Source organism: Dendropsophus ebraccatus, chromosome 6 (assembly GCF_027789765.1).
Source record: "Dendropsophus ebraccatus isolate aDenEbr1 chromosome 6, aDenEbr1.pat, whole genome shotgun sequence".
NCBI classification, from domain to species: domain Eukaryota; kingdom Metazoa; phylum Chordata; class Amphibia; order Anura; family Hylidae; genus Dendropsophus; species Dendropsophus ebraccatus.
The window spans coordinates 43,488,710-43,501,977 of NC_091459.1; the positions used below are offsets into that span (position 1 = coordinate 43,488,710).

At 44.9% G+C, this 13,268-nt stretch overlaps 1 protein-coding gene across 2 annotated transcripts in view; it reads right to left on the reverse strand.

The window, feature by feature from the left end:
- Window positions 1–8,409, reverse strand: part of LOC138794794 (myosin heavy chain, embryonic smooth muscle isoform-like) — a 35,070-nt gene extending 26,661 nt beyond the window's left edge. For both annotated transcript variants that reach the window (XM_069973667.1, XM_069973666.1), the window contains exons 1-5: window positions 8,337–8,409; window positions 6,996–7,110; window positions 4,497–4,681; window positions 2,491–2,645; window positions 606–768 (exon numbers count right to left, since the gene is read on the reverse strand). In XM_069973667.1, coding sequence (XP_069829768.1) covers window positions 606–768; window positions 2,491–2,645; window positions 4,497–4,681; window positions 6,996–7,110; window positions 8,337–8,345 — 627 coding nt within the window. In that variant the 5' untranslated portion in view covers window positions 8,346–8,409. The remainder of the gene's footprint in view (window positions 1–605; window positions 769–2,490; window positions 2,646–4,496; window positions 4,682–6,995; window positions 7,111–8,336) is intronic.
- Between the last annotated feature and the right edge of the window lie 4,859 nt (window positions 8,410–13,268).

Here is a 13,268-nt window from a genome sequence, read left to right on the forward strand (position 1 = left end):
ACTTGAATGGAAATAATTGAAGAAAGAAAACAACTGCGTTGATTTTTAATTCAAATGGCAGGCTTTATTTTACACTGTGTGAACCTGGCCTTTAAATGATCTGGTACTGGAGTAAAGTTTTGTCTTTTGAAATAAAAACAATATATACATTTACACACACAACGGCATAGCCATGTGAGGTGTGAGCTTTATGTTATCATACAGCTGAGGAGTAGGGATGGTCCGAACCCTCCAAGGTTCGGGTTCGTATGAACTCGAACGCTCGGCATCAGATTCCCGCTGTCTGCCCGCTCCGTGGAGCGGGTGGATACAGTGGGAGGACCGCCTGGAAAACTGGGATACAGCCTATGGCTATGGCTGTATCCCACTTTTCCAGGCGGTCCTCCCGCTGGATCCGCCCGCTTCATGGAGCGGGCAGACAGCAGGAATCATTACCAAGAGTTCGGGTTCGTACGAACCCGAACCGAACTCAGTTCGGACCATCCCTTTTGAGGAGGTCTCAGTCAACAAATTAAGAGGTAACCATGCAGGATTACATGCAGGATTGTGAAACCCAATCCTCCATTATTATGTTATATACTTATACAAGAATAATATAATCTTACTATGTTTAGCTGTTTGGTAAGATCCAGTAGTTGCGCTTGCAGGGCATTGTTCTCACTGGTTAGCTCCGCACAGTCAATCATCATTTTCTGTCTCAGAACTCGCTCCTGTTCAGACAGCAATTCCTTCTCCCGAATTTGCTGATGTAGAAAACTTATTTCATTCCTGTAAAACCAAATATCTCATTCATCCTATGCCTAAAATGGTATAACAAACATAACAAACACCATTATCCAAAAAGCTTCCAAACAGAATTTAGTTAAGTCATTCTGTGAATCACCCCCCCCCCCCCCATCCACAAGGAAAGGTGGTTTTGTCTTTAGGAACAGCATGTAAAAGTGCCAATGAAGAAAGTTTAAAGGGGTTTCTCTTTCAAATCAGCTGGTGTCAGAAAGTTATACAGATTTTTAATTTACTTATACAGTATTTAAAAATTCCATTCTTCCAGTACTTACCAGCTTTTGTATGTACTGCAGGAAGTGGTGTATTCTTTCCAGTCTGGCACAGTGCTCTCTGCTGCCACATTTGTCCATGTCAGAAACTGTCCAGTGCAGAAGAGATTTTCTATAGGGATTTGCTACTGCTCTGGATAGGTCATGACATGGACAGAGGTGGCAGCAGAGAGCACTGTGCCAGACTGGAAAGAATACACCCCTACCTGCAGGACATACAGCCATTAGTAAGTACTGGAAGACTTGAGATTTTTTAGGATCTGTTTAACTTTTTGACACCAGTTAATTTGAAAAATCTCCAGTTTACCCCAGGGCCCGTGTGCTACTTTACTGAATGCTGTGGACCTCTCTGGAGATTTGATATACCAGATAAAATTTTTCACCGACACCTAATTTCCTGAAGCTGAGCCAAAAATTCAAGTTCCTTTATATATGTCAATAATGGGAGGCTATATAACAGGATTAGGAACAGATCATGCTATTTCTAATTCCTGGCTCCCGAACATGGATCATACAGATCAGGGATGGCCATGGTTAAAGATTCGTGTACTTTACTGGTATATTTATTTCAGCATTAGAAAAGACTAGATAATAGCTGCTTGACAGCCTTCTCCATGTAACGTCTGTATGACACTTACATGTGATTACTTTATAGTCGCTTCTATGTGGAGGCAGAATTGTGTGAGCTATTCTGTACTGGTCTTATTATTGTGCTGGCATCCTGCTAGCCCACACTACAATAAGGAGATTGCAGTGATAGATATATGCAGGGAGGTAGGTTCCTATTGGATGTTTTTCTAGTGTGGTGACAGTGTGCAGTGTGTACTACAATATAAAACAAATAGGTCACTACATTGATCATTAGGTCTGGGGGTATATAGAAAACCCCTTACTGAAATCACAATTACAGCTTCTTTGGAGAATTGAGGTTGATTGAAGGACCTGATCACATGACCTGCAGGTCCTTAATACTACAGTGTGGAGATCATCCGGGCAGAGAGGAAGAGGGAGAACACTGAGCTGTAAGTGCTGTGTGTGTGTGTGTGTGTGCCAGTCAGTAATGTGTGTCAGTCAGTAATGTTTGTCAGTGATGTGTGTAAGTCAGTAATGTCTATGTCATTAAGTGTGTGTGTTAGTAAGTGTGTGTGTCAGTAACGTGTGTTTGTGTATGTTAGTGGTGTCTTACGTGATTGTTCATAGTGGATGGATGAGGGGCCCACTGAGTCTCTGTCGCCCAAGGGCCCCCAAAAACCTGGAGACGGCCCTGTCAGTAGCTAGCCATTATTTGACTTCCAAAAAGCAGTTAGCAGTTTTCGTGTCAGAAGAGGATCCAACAGAAAAGAGAAGTAGAAGTCCGCCATTTCAATCCACTTCTGGTTTTGGCACAAAAACTGTCATGTGTGATTCCAGCCTTAGAGGAAACAAGTCTGTGCACCTTGAATCAGATGTGAGCTGATTCTGAGTGACCACTGTGTGCTTCATCAGTTTCTCCTCCATTTCATGCCTGGCTGAGTTGGCTTTCAGCACCTCCATTCTCTTCTGTGACAGCTGGTTTTCCATCTCCTTCTGTTGCTCCAGTCTTTGCTTCAGCTGTCCAAAAGGGAAAATGACAAACTTGACAAGTGAATAGACAGTACTGACAGAAGACTGCTATGTCCACATCCAGTATGCTGAGAGTCACAGGATCAGACAGCGTGACAAGCAGCGCAATATGGTCACATGACCAGGTATCAACAAATAGCACAAGCCTTAACAGGTCGATCCAGTTTAGATAATTATAGTATTCCTGCATGCTATACTAGAAGACAATATTGGTTAAAAATATATATAGGCAAAAGTATTATAGTTGCAATGGGCCAAGGTTTTTGAAGAGTTTTGTGCATGTGACCCAATGACCAAATCCATTACTGTGTAATACTGAAGTGTCATAAGGTGCTGACTAGAGATGAGCGAACCTTGAGCATGCGGCATTTGATTACCGGTGGCTAAAGAAATTGGATGCAGCACTAGGGAGTCCTGGAAAACAGGGATACAGCTTTAGGCTATGTTCACATGCTCACGGAACGGCCAGTCTCTGAAAAGATCATCCCGGACGGTACTGCAGTACCGGCCGGATGATCTTTCGGGCCGAGAGTTCTGATGCAGGCGCAACCGTGCGCGCCCGCATCAGAACTTCCCACAGCACACAATAGAGCGTGTGGCCGGAGCTGCTCACTCTATTGTGTGAACTGACAGGGTTTTCTGCAGCCACTATTTACTGAATACCAGCAACAGAAAACTGACACGTCGGTTGCTTGCGGCCCCGCTAGGGATCCCGGCCAGAGCGTATACGATGAGAATACGCACCGGCCGAGATCCCATAGGCAGCAAATGCATGTATATATCCGTAATAATCCGTAATAATACGTTGTGTGAACATAGCCTATGGTTTTATTCATGTTTATCAGGCAGCCTTAGGGCTGCATCCAATTTCTTCAGCCACCGGTAATCAAATGCTGCCTGTTGAGGTTTGAACAGGTTAGTGACACAATGTACTGGCATCTCTGCTTCCAGCTCTGATTCATGTGTATGCAGGTGGCGTAGCTCTGGCAACCAGCTGATCAGCAACTATGTTAGGGGTCGGACTCAAAAATCTAAGGATATGTCAGGGATATACATATATAAATATTGTTAGCGATGCCTGTGCAACCCTTGCTTATATACAAATTAATAAAGTATATACTGACCTCTCCATGCTCCTGGGGGAGCATGGACAGGTAAGTATAATGTTTATTAATTTGTTTACACAATCATCACCTGTCAGCCGCACATGACAATCATGCAGTGAAGTGCAACCAGCATCCAATGATTTGTATACTTTCTAAAGGCAATGATCAGCCGATGATCAGCTCTTTGGCCGAATGTTGTCTTTATTACAAGAAGCGATATCTGCCTAAATTGTCTTGATTCGACAGGTTATTGCTGTGTGTAATAGGGCCCTAAGGCAGTATAACCCCTTTAACGCCAGGTTTCCACATACAAGTTTGAAATGGGTTCCAAACAGGGTGGAAACCACGCCTGTATTCCCCGCCCCCAACCCCCCAGCCTCAGGATGCTGCTGGGATTTTAAAGTGACATCATTTGGCTATGAGAGAACCTGGGGACGTGGTTTTGGCTGCATTCAGAAGGCATATGTAGGGACGCAGCATTTGGCTATGTTCACATGACACTTTAAAAAAAAAGAGAAAAGGCATCCGCTTTTTCTATTTAAAAAGCTGTTTGTTATTGTCGCCCTTTAATTGACTTCAAGTCGAAGTCAATGGGATGACGGACGTCCAATGCACACGATGTATGAAATAACGAACGTTGTCCACGCCAACATCAAAATAATGATCATGTCAATTATTTTCGGATGTCTATATTGCAAACAGTGGATGTTAAAACACCTTACACCACACACACCTGTGTCTGCAGTGCAGCTATTCTCTGGTCATTGCTGGTTACAGTGTTCATCTCACGTTCTACCTCCTGCTTGTTAAGAAGCATCTCCATCTCCTTCTGGGACATCCGCCTGTCAGTCAGCTCCTTTGCTTTCTTCAGCTGAACTATATCCTCAATCAGCTGCTGCTTTTCTTTGGAATGGGAATCTACAGTAAAAAAAATTCCATATATTAGGGTTGTACTTATTTTGCACAAGAGAAAATACAGTATGCTATTTATTAATACTGGGGCACTGCTGATATATGCTTGTATACCACTCATGTAGAGCATGTATCATCACTGTGCTGCTGCATCATCAATAATATAACTAATATAATATGTAACTAATAACTTCATTTATGTAGCACCAACATATTCTGCAGCACTTTACAATTCTTGGGTTACACACATAGACAAAATCTGACATTACAGAGATACACATGAAATTATCAAGCTATATATAAGAAGTGAGGGATCTGCTCCCAAGAGCTTACAATCTATGAGGGGAGAGTTGGAGATGAAAGGCAGAACTGCTACATTTCTACAATGCCCCAGCCATCTTTAATAATTAGTGCAAGTGTAGGTGGGTGAAGCAGTCACCAACCAATGTCTACATGTACAAGGCCAAGTGCTTGGAGTGAAGGGTGGCATCAGACTTATTCAGAGCCCAGGAATCAAATACAAAGTGTTCCGGTTTTGAGAAGTTGCTGAACCTGGACAGTTTACTTAAGTCCATTTAGCGCTAGTTTTGAGGACATGTTTAAAGCTTTGTGAAGAATGAGTCTGACTTTCTGAGGTAATTCATTCCAGAGAACTGGTGCAGCTCAGGTAGTCCGAGAGACGGGAGTGAGAGGTGCGGATTGTAAAGTATGTTAGTAAAGCATGGGTAGGGTGGTAGAGGAAGGAGATGTAGGGAGAAGCAGCACTGTGGAGACCTTCCTCACTGAGAAAGAAGAGTTTATAGGGTACTCAGTGCTGAATGGACAGCCAATGTAGTCACTGACATGGGGGAAGCATTGGTGTAGTGACTGACACAGGAAGAGGCATCGGTGTAGTGACTGACACAGGAAGAGGCATCGGTGTAGTGACTGACACAGAGGGGAGGCATCGGTGTAGTGACTGACACAGGAGGGGGCATCGGTGTAGTGACTGACACAGGAAGAGGCATCGGTGTAGTGACTGACACAGGAGGGGGCATCGGTGTAGTGACTGACACAGAGGGGAGGCATTACTGTAGTGACTGACACAGGGGGAAGCATTGGTGCAGTGACTGACACAGGAGGAGGTATTGGTGCAGTGACTGACACAGGGGGAGGTATTGGTGTAGTAACTGACCCAGGGGGAGGCATCAGTGTAGTGACTGACACAGGGGAAAGCATTGGTGTAGTAACTGACACAGGGGGGAGGCATTACTGTAGTGACTGGTACAGGGGGAGGCACTGGTGTAGTGACTGACACAGGGGGAGGCATTGGTGTAGTGACTGACACAGGGGGAGGCATTGGTGTAGTGACTGACACAGGGGGAGGCATCGGTGTAGTGACTGACACAGGGGGAAGCATTGGTGTAGTGACTGACACAGGGGGAGGCATTGGTGTAGTGACTGACACGAGGGGAGGCATTGGTGTAGTGACTGACACAGGGGGAGGCATTGGTGTAGTGACTGACACAGGAAGAGGCATCGGTGTATTGACTGACACAGGGGGAGGCATTGGTGTAGTGACTGACACGAGGGGAGGCATTGGTGTAGTGACTGACACAGGGGGAGGCATTGGTGCAGTGACTGACACAGGGGGAGGCATTGGTGTAGTGACTGACACAGGGGAAAGCATTGGTGTAGTGACTGACACAGGGGGAGGCATTGGTGTAGTGACTGACACAGGGGAAGGCATTGGTGTAGTGACTGACACAGGGGAAGGCATTGGTGTAGTGACTGACACAGGGGGAGGCATTGGTGTAGTGACTGACCCAGGGGGAGGCATTGGTGTAGTGACTGACCCAGGGGAAAGCATTGGTATAGTGACTGACCAAGGGTGGAGCTATTGGTGTATTGACTAGAGAGGGAGATGAGCCTGGCTTCTGCATTTAGGATGAACTGGAGTCCATGGCCGATTAGTAAGGAATTGCAATAGTTATGGGGAGGGGGTATCAAGGTGACAATTAAAGATTGTGCTTAGATTTACTGATGATGTGTCCAATATGTAATGTAAACAGCAAGGAAAGAAGGCGATCTAGAATTGATCCCTTAGGAAGCCTAACAGTAAGAGGAAGCCTGCAGATGATACGCTAAAGGAGCTACACTAGGCTGTACCTGTCATTGTACATTGCCATTTTTCTGCAAGAATATTGTAAATAAATCAAATCACATGGCTAGTGAACCGATGAAAGAACAGATATGCTGCATGGGAATGCACCCTTATTGTTAGTTGTTTTTACTCTTTAAAATGGAAAAATAAAGTAAACTAATATGTAGATAAGAAGACCTTCAGCTTCTCTGATCTGTCCTCCGAGAGAGTCTTGATCTCGCTGTAACATGAGTATATGAGCATCTTGTCGCTTTACTTCCAGCTTCATACTCTCACACTCAGAACGAAGATCCTAAAAAACATAAAACACTGAATGGTCAGTACCCTTATGTGTATCCTTGTTGTAAATTCGGTGGTAACAGGATTCCAGGATTCGCCGTTAAACCCCAGCCTAAGAGGGCATTCACAGGTTCCGTGCACAGTACAGTCGTGCAAAGATTGTAACAGTTTCGGAGCTCCGAAGTCCGTGACAGAACAGATTTCTTATGATGCTGTGTGTATTTCATTTCCATCAGGGGGCTCGAACCAAAGCAAAACCTGCTGCAGGTCTCTAGACAGGTGGCTTACCCCTAGACCACAGCTCCAACATAGGGTAGGTGGTTCAACTATACAGTGGTACCTTGGTTTAACAGTAACTTGGTTAAAGAGCTCACAGTTTTTTAAAATTGTGACTTGGTTTAAGACCATTGCTTTGGTTTAAGAGCTCCCTGAACTTGGTCGGAGCGAGAGTGGAGGAGGGGCATGGTCTGCATAGCGGGGTCTACAGCCCTGTACTCTGACCCAGAAAGCCTCCCTCACCTTCCAAATCATAGCAGATCCACTTCAGGCTGGGGCTTACATCAGGGGACATGACTGTGGAGGTAATCTCTCCCTACTGTAGCTGCAACCCCTCTCTCCCCGGACAGAGAGTGCTGCATGTATGTGCCCACATCTGCCCTGCTCATTCCTTTATGCTCCCTGCAGTCTCTGTCAGCCCTTGTGTTTCCCATCCTCTCCATTACTGTACAGTAACTTATAATATCACATATTCTGCTGTTTCTGAATGTTTGTTTCATTTGTTTTACATGTTATTCAGAATATTAAATCATTATTTTTGGGGTGTGGAACCAATTGTATGCATTTCTATGATTTCTTATGGGAAAATTTGCTTTGGTTTAAGAGTGGATTTGGATTACAAGCACAGTCCCGGAACGAATTATGCTCATAATCCAAGGCACCATTGTATCTGAATGCAGATCAGTCCACTGTTGGCAGATACTGACTGACAGGTGAGCGAGCAGGAGACCAGGCAGCATTGATTATTCATGAAGAGGGAGGAGGAAGGAGTGGTGAGGAGTGCCAAAATGTGGGACAAATACTGAGCCACAACTGCTCTTTGGCATAATCTACTCCACAGACAAATTACCAAAAGGTATCATGCTCACAAGGTGCTACAGCACACTGTCAGCTCCTCAGGTAGGACCCGGTTGCTGACAGATTCCCTTTAAATACCACATTCAAGGATAACAGGTCTCTTACCAAAACCATTCTGTAGAGATGATCTGTTTCCAAAGTGAGCTGGGGCTGGAGATCTGTGGCCTTCTTAGTCTGCTCCCGAGTGGGGACTGAGAATTAAGGATCTATGTCAATAACTTATGAATTAGCTTAGGAGTTCAACATTATTCTAATTCAGGTGGGCTGATCCATTGAATGTAATACAAATGGTGAAAAGAACAGGGAAATCCATGGACTGTGTGTGAACTACCTAAAATAACGGCCGCTGTTCACGCAATAACGGTCACAATTACATGGCATGAATATTATTTTGACCTACGCCGTGAAGAATGGCCATTGTAAATACACTGTGGGGGAGATTTATTTAACAGGGGATTTTTCTGTGCGTGGTCTATTTTTGCTATGGCAGTGTTATGGTGCGTTTACACAGACAGATTTATCTGACAGATCTTTGAAGCCAAAACCAGGAACAGACTATAAACAGAGAACAGGTCATAAAGGAAAGACTGGGATCTATCCTCTTTTGATTTGGGATTTCTTGGCTTTGGCTTCCAAAATCTTTTAGATAAATCTTTCTGTGTAAACGCACCCTTAGACTGGTCTATTGAAAGTGCAATTTACTACCATATTTCCCCTAAAATAAGTCATCCTCTGAAAATAGGGCATAGTGGTGGATTTACGTGATAGTTTAAAATAAGGCATTCCCCTAAAAATAAGGCATTCCCCTCAAAAATAAGACCACCCTTCACCACCAGCCCCTTGTGGTCCTTCACAGCTGATACCGCAGGCATACCACTGATCCATGGCCCCACATCCAGCCGCATGCTCGAGGTCACGTCCTGCAACCCAGCAAGATGACGGCTGTGCGGTCCGACCTATGAGGGGAAGAGACAGTGCCCTGTGAGGAGAAGAGGGGGGCCTCTATGAGCCATTCTGTGAAGAGGCCAAGTGGCGTGCTGTGGATGTACATAGTAGGGGTGATGGTAGCTACAGCCATTCTGCTGTCTCCACCTTGTGGTCTGGCAGTCACCGCTTTGTGCAACCACTGTGGTCTCACACTTGTCTTTGAACCACTATGGCGGGATTTGTTTGTCTCAGAATTGTCACGAAAAAGTTTCACTGGCCCAGATTTATCTGGCTGGCTGAAGCTCACACTGTGTACTTTTTTCCACAACAACCAATCACAGCTCATGAAATAAGCTGTAGTAAAATTAAAGCGGCACTATCAGCAGGTTCTGCCCAGAGAACCTGCTGATATGCCGCAGAAGCTCAGTAGCTTTAGGAGTATATTGCTGTGAATAACAATCCTCTTCTCCTCTGTATTGTTTATTAATTTCCTCATTGCTCCTATGCAAATATCATTCCTAAGAACATTTGGGACGTCACCCTCCGGCTCTTAGCACCACTGCGTCCCGCCCAGTCCACCCCCTCTCATCTCACCTACTATGCATATTCATATGAACCGCGCCGGCGCAGGGAAGATGTCCCGTCAGAGACGGGCTGCTTCCAGTGTATGCGCAATTCATCCGGGCCGCCACTAATCCTCCCGGAGGTCACTCAAGGTGTAAGTATAAATCTATATCCGTCTGTGAATTAAACTGATTTTTTTTTTTGCAAATTGTATGAATGAGAGTGAGTTGTAGTGTGTGCCTTTTGAGAGAGTGTGAATAATGGGAGTGTGCATGGTGTGGATGAGCATTGTGTGGACCCATCATCCACACTCCCATCATCCACACCATGCACACTCCCATCATCCACACTCTCTCAACAGGCAAACATTACAACTCTTACTCTCATTCATACAATTAGCAAAAAAAACCAATCACTTTAATTCACAGACAAACATAGATTTATACTTACATCTCGGGTGACCTCTGGGAGGATTTGCGACGGCCCAGATGAATCGCGCAGCCCGTCTCCGATGGGACATCTTCCCTGCGCCGGCGCAGTACATAGAGCTCACTATGCATATATAAATAAGCATAGTTGGCGGGACGGGAGGGGGCGGACTGGGGCGGGATGCAGTGGTGCTCGGGGCCGGAGCCTAACGTCCAAAATGCTCTTAGGAATGAGATTTGCATTAAAGCAATAAGGAAATTAATAAACTATGCGGAGGAGAAGAGGATTGTTATTCACAGCAATATACTCCTAAAGCTACTGATCTTCTGCAGCATATCAGCAGGTTCTCTGGGCAGAACCTGCTGATAGTGCCGCTTTAAACCTGAGCTGTCATTGATTTCTGTGGGAAAAAAAACAGACAGTGTAAGTTTTAGACTACTAAATCCAGGCCAATATTTGCACAAATTTTAAAAAGGCGCATGTCTGTACCAGAGCCTGCACACTCCTTGCTGGCACAGATACAGTAAGAGCCTCCAGTCAGGCCTCCAGGAGGTTGAGCCCCTGGGAGCCAGACTGTAACTCCTAGAAGGGATTTCAAAAATCCCGCCGAAAAGCAGAAGGGTGCAAGCGCCAATGATTGCCACATTTCTCAAGCTCCAAGGGCTTGACAAAGAGGAGCGATCCTCGAAACCTCACAATCATTGGCATTCGCACCCTTCTGAGAAGAAAAGTATGGACTGATATTGTCCTGTCGTCAGCACCTGAACTTATTGTGCATGGATATGGGGTGATTATTCTTTCGTCTGTACCCGGTTATTGTGCAAAATTGGATAAAAATATTATTGCATTAAAACCGCAGTGTGTATATTATTGCCATTATCACAGACAGCATTATGCTGGTTTCATACATCGCAGTTTTTTTGTTTTTGTTTTTGTGCCCAAACCAGAAGGAGATAAAAAAAAAAAAGAAGTTCAAGTCCTCATTCATATTTTTATTTTCCATTCCATTCCATTGAATAGGATGGATATAGTGGGGCACTGCTAATATGACGAATACTGTGGTGCACTGGTGATATGAAGGATATAATGGGGCACTGCTAATATGATGAATACTGTGGTGCACTGGTGATAGGATGGATATAGTGGTGCACTGGTGATAGGATGGATATAGTGGTGCACTGGTGATAGGATGGATATAGTGGTGCACTGGTGATAGGATGGATATAGTGGTGCACTGGTGATATGATGGATATAGTGGTGCACTGGTGATATGATGGATATAGTGGTGCACTGGTGATATGATGGATATAGTGGTGTACTGGTGATAGGATGGATATAGTGTTGTACTGGTGATAGGTTGGATATAATGGGGCACTGCTAATATGATGAATACTGTGGTGCACTGGTGATAGGATGGATATAGTGGTGCACTGGTGATAGGATGGATATAGTGGGGCACTGCTAATATGATGAATACTGTGGTGCACTGGTGATAGGATGGATATAGTGGTGCACTGGTGATAGGATGGATATAGTGGTGCACTGGTGATAGGATGGATATAGTGGTGCACTGGTGATATGATGGATATAGTGGTGCACTGGTGATATGATGGATATAGTGGTGCACTGGTGATATGATGGATATAGTGGTGTACTGGTGATAGGATGGATATAGTGTTGTACTGGTGATAGGTTGGATATAATGGGGCACTGCTAATATGATGAATACTGTGGTGCACTGGTGATAGGATGGATATAGTGGTGCACTGGTGATAGGATGGATATAGTGGGGCACTGCTAATATGATGAATACTGTGGTGCACTGGTGATAGGATGGATATAGTGGTGCACTGGTGATAGGATGGATATAGTGGTGCACTGGTGATAGGATGGATATAGTGGTGCACTGGTGATATGATGGATATAGTGGTGCACTGGTGATATGATGGATATAGTGGTGCACTGGTGATATGATGGATATAGTGGTGTACTGGTGATAGGATGGATATAGTGTTGTACTGGTGATAGGTTGGATATAATGGGGCACTGCTAATATGATGAATACTGTGGTGCACTGGTGATAGGATGGATATAGTGGTGCACTGGTGATAGGATGGATATAGTGGGGCACTGCTAATATGATGAATACTGTGGTGCACTGGTGATATGATGGATATAGTGGTGTACTGGTGATATGATGGATATAGTGTTGTACTGGTGATAGGATGGATATAGCGGGGCACTGCTAATATGATGAATACTGTGGTGCACTGGTGATAGGATGGATATAGTGGTGCACTGGTGATAGGATGGATATAGTGGTGCACTGGTGATAGGATGGATATAGTGGGGCACTGCTAATATGATGAATACTGTGGTGCACTGGTGATAGGATGGATATAATGGGGCACTGCTAATATGATGAATACTGTGGTGCTATAGAACAGAATTTCCCATTACACAATGTAAAGCTATTTGGCTGCGCCAGATACAGATAGGCTAGATGTTACAGCAGTTATTCTTCTCTAGTAAAGGATATAGGAAGCTAGCCTCAAGTTCAAGGAAGTAGATCTGCTGCTGCAGGTTCTTGATATATTCTCCTTCCACCCTGAACTTTGCAGAGTCCATATTTCTTCTCTGAAACACAGGAAAAGTCTCAGGCCCGATAGGACAGCTGTCTATTATCGCGGTGACTGAGCAGTATAGCGCCGCTGATACATTACATTAGTGAGGGGCGGTTGCCCTCTAGTGGCGGTTCAGTAGAACACAACTTAGCTTAGTATAACGTTGGCTGTTTACGTAACACATCGCTTAATATAAAAGAGTGGCAGTGAGCAGTGCCGTAATCTCCTCCGTTGTCACACTCGGTACCGTACCTTCTCCTCTTGATCACGTTTCCTGTTAAAGGGAGGACGCGGTGCTGGTTACCCGGGGATGCAGCCACTTCCGGTGTGGGGAGGGTGGAGGAGCCGCTACCTGCACGTCTACTCCTGTACAGCTGCGTGCAGTGTATTAGTCCCTGTACTGTACGGCTGAGTGCAGTGTATTAGTCCATGTACTGTACGGCTGAATGCAGCGTATTAGTCCCTGTACTGTACAGCTGAGTGCAGCGTATTA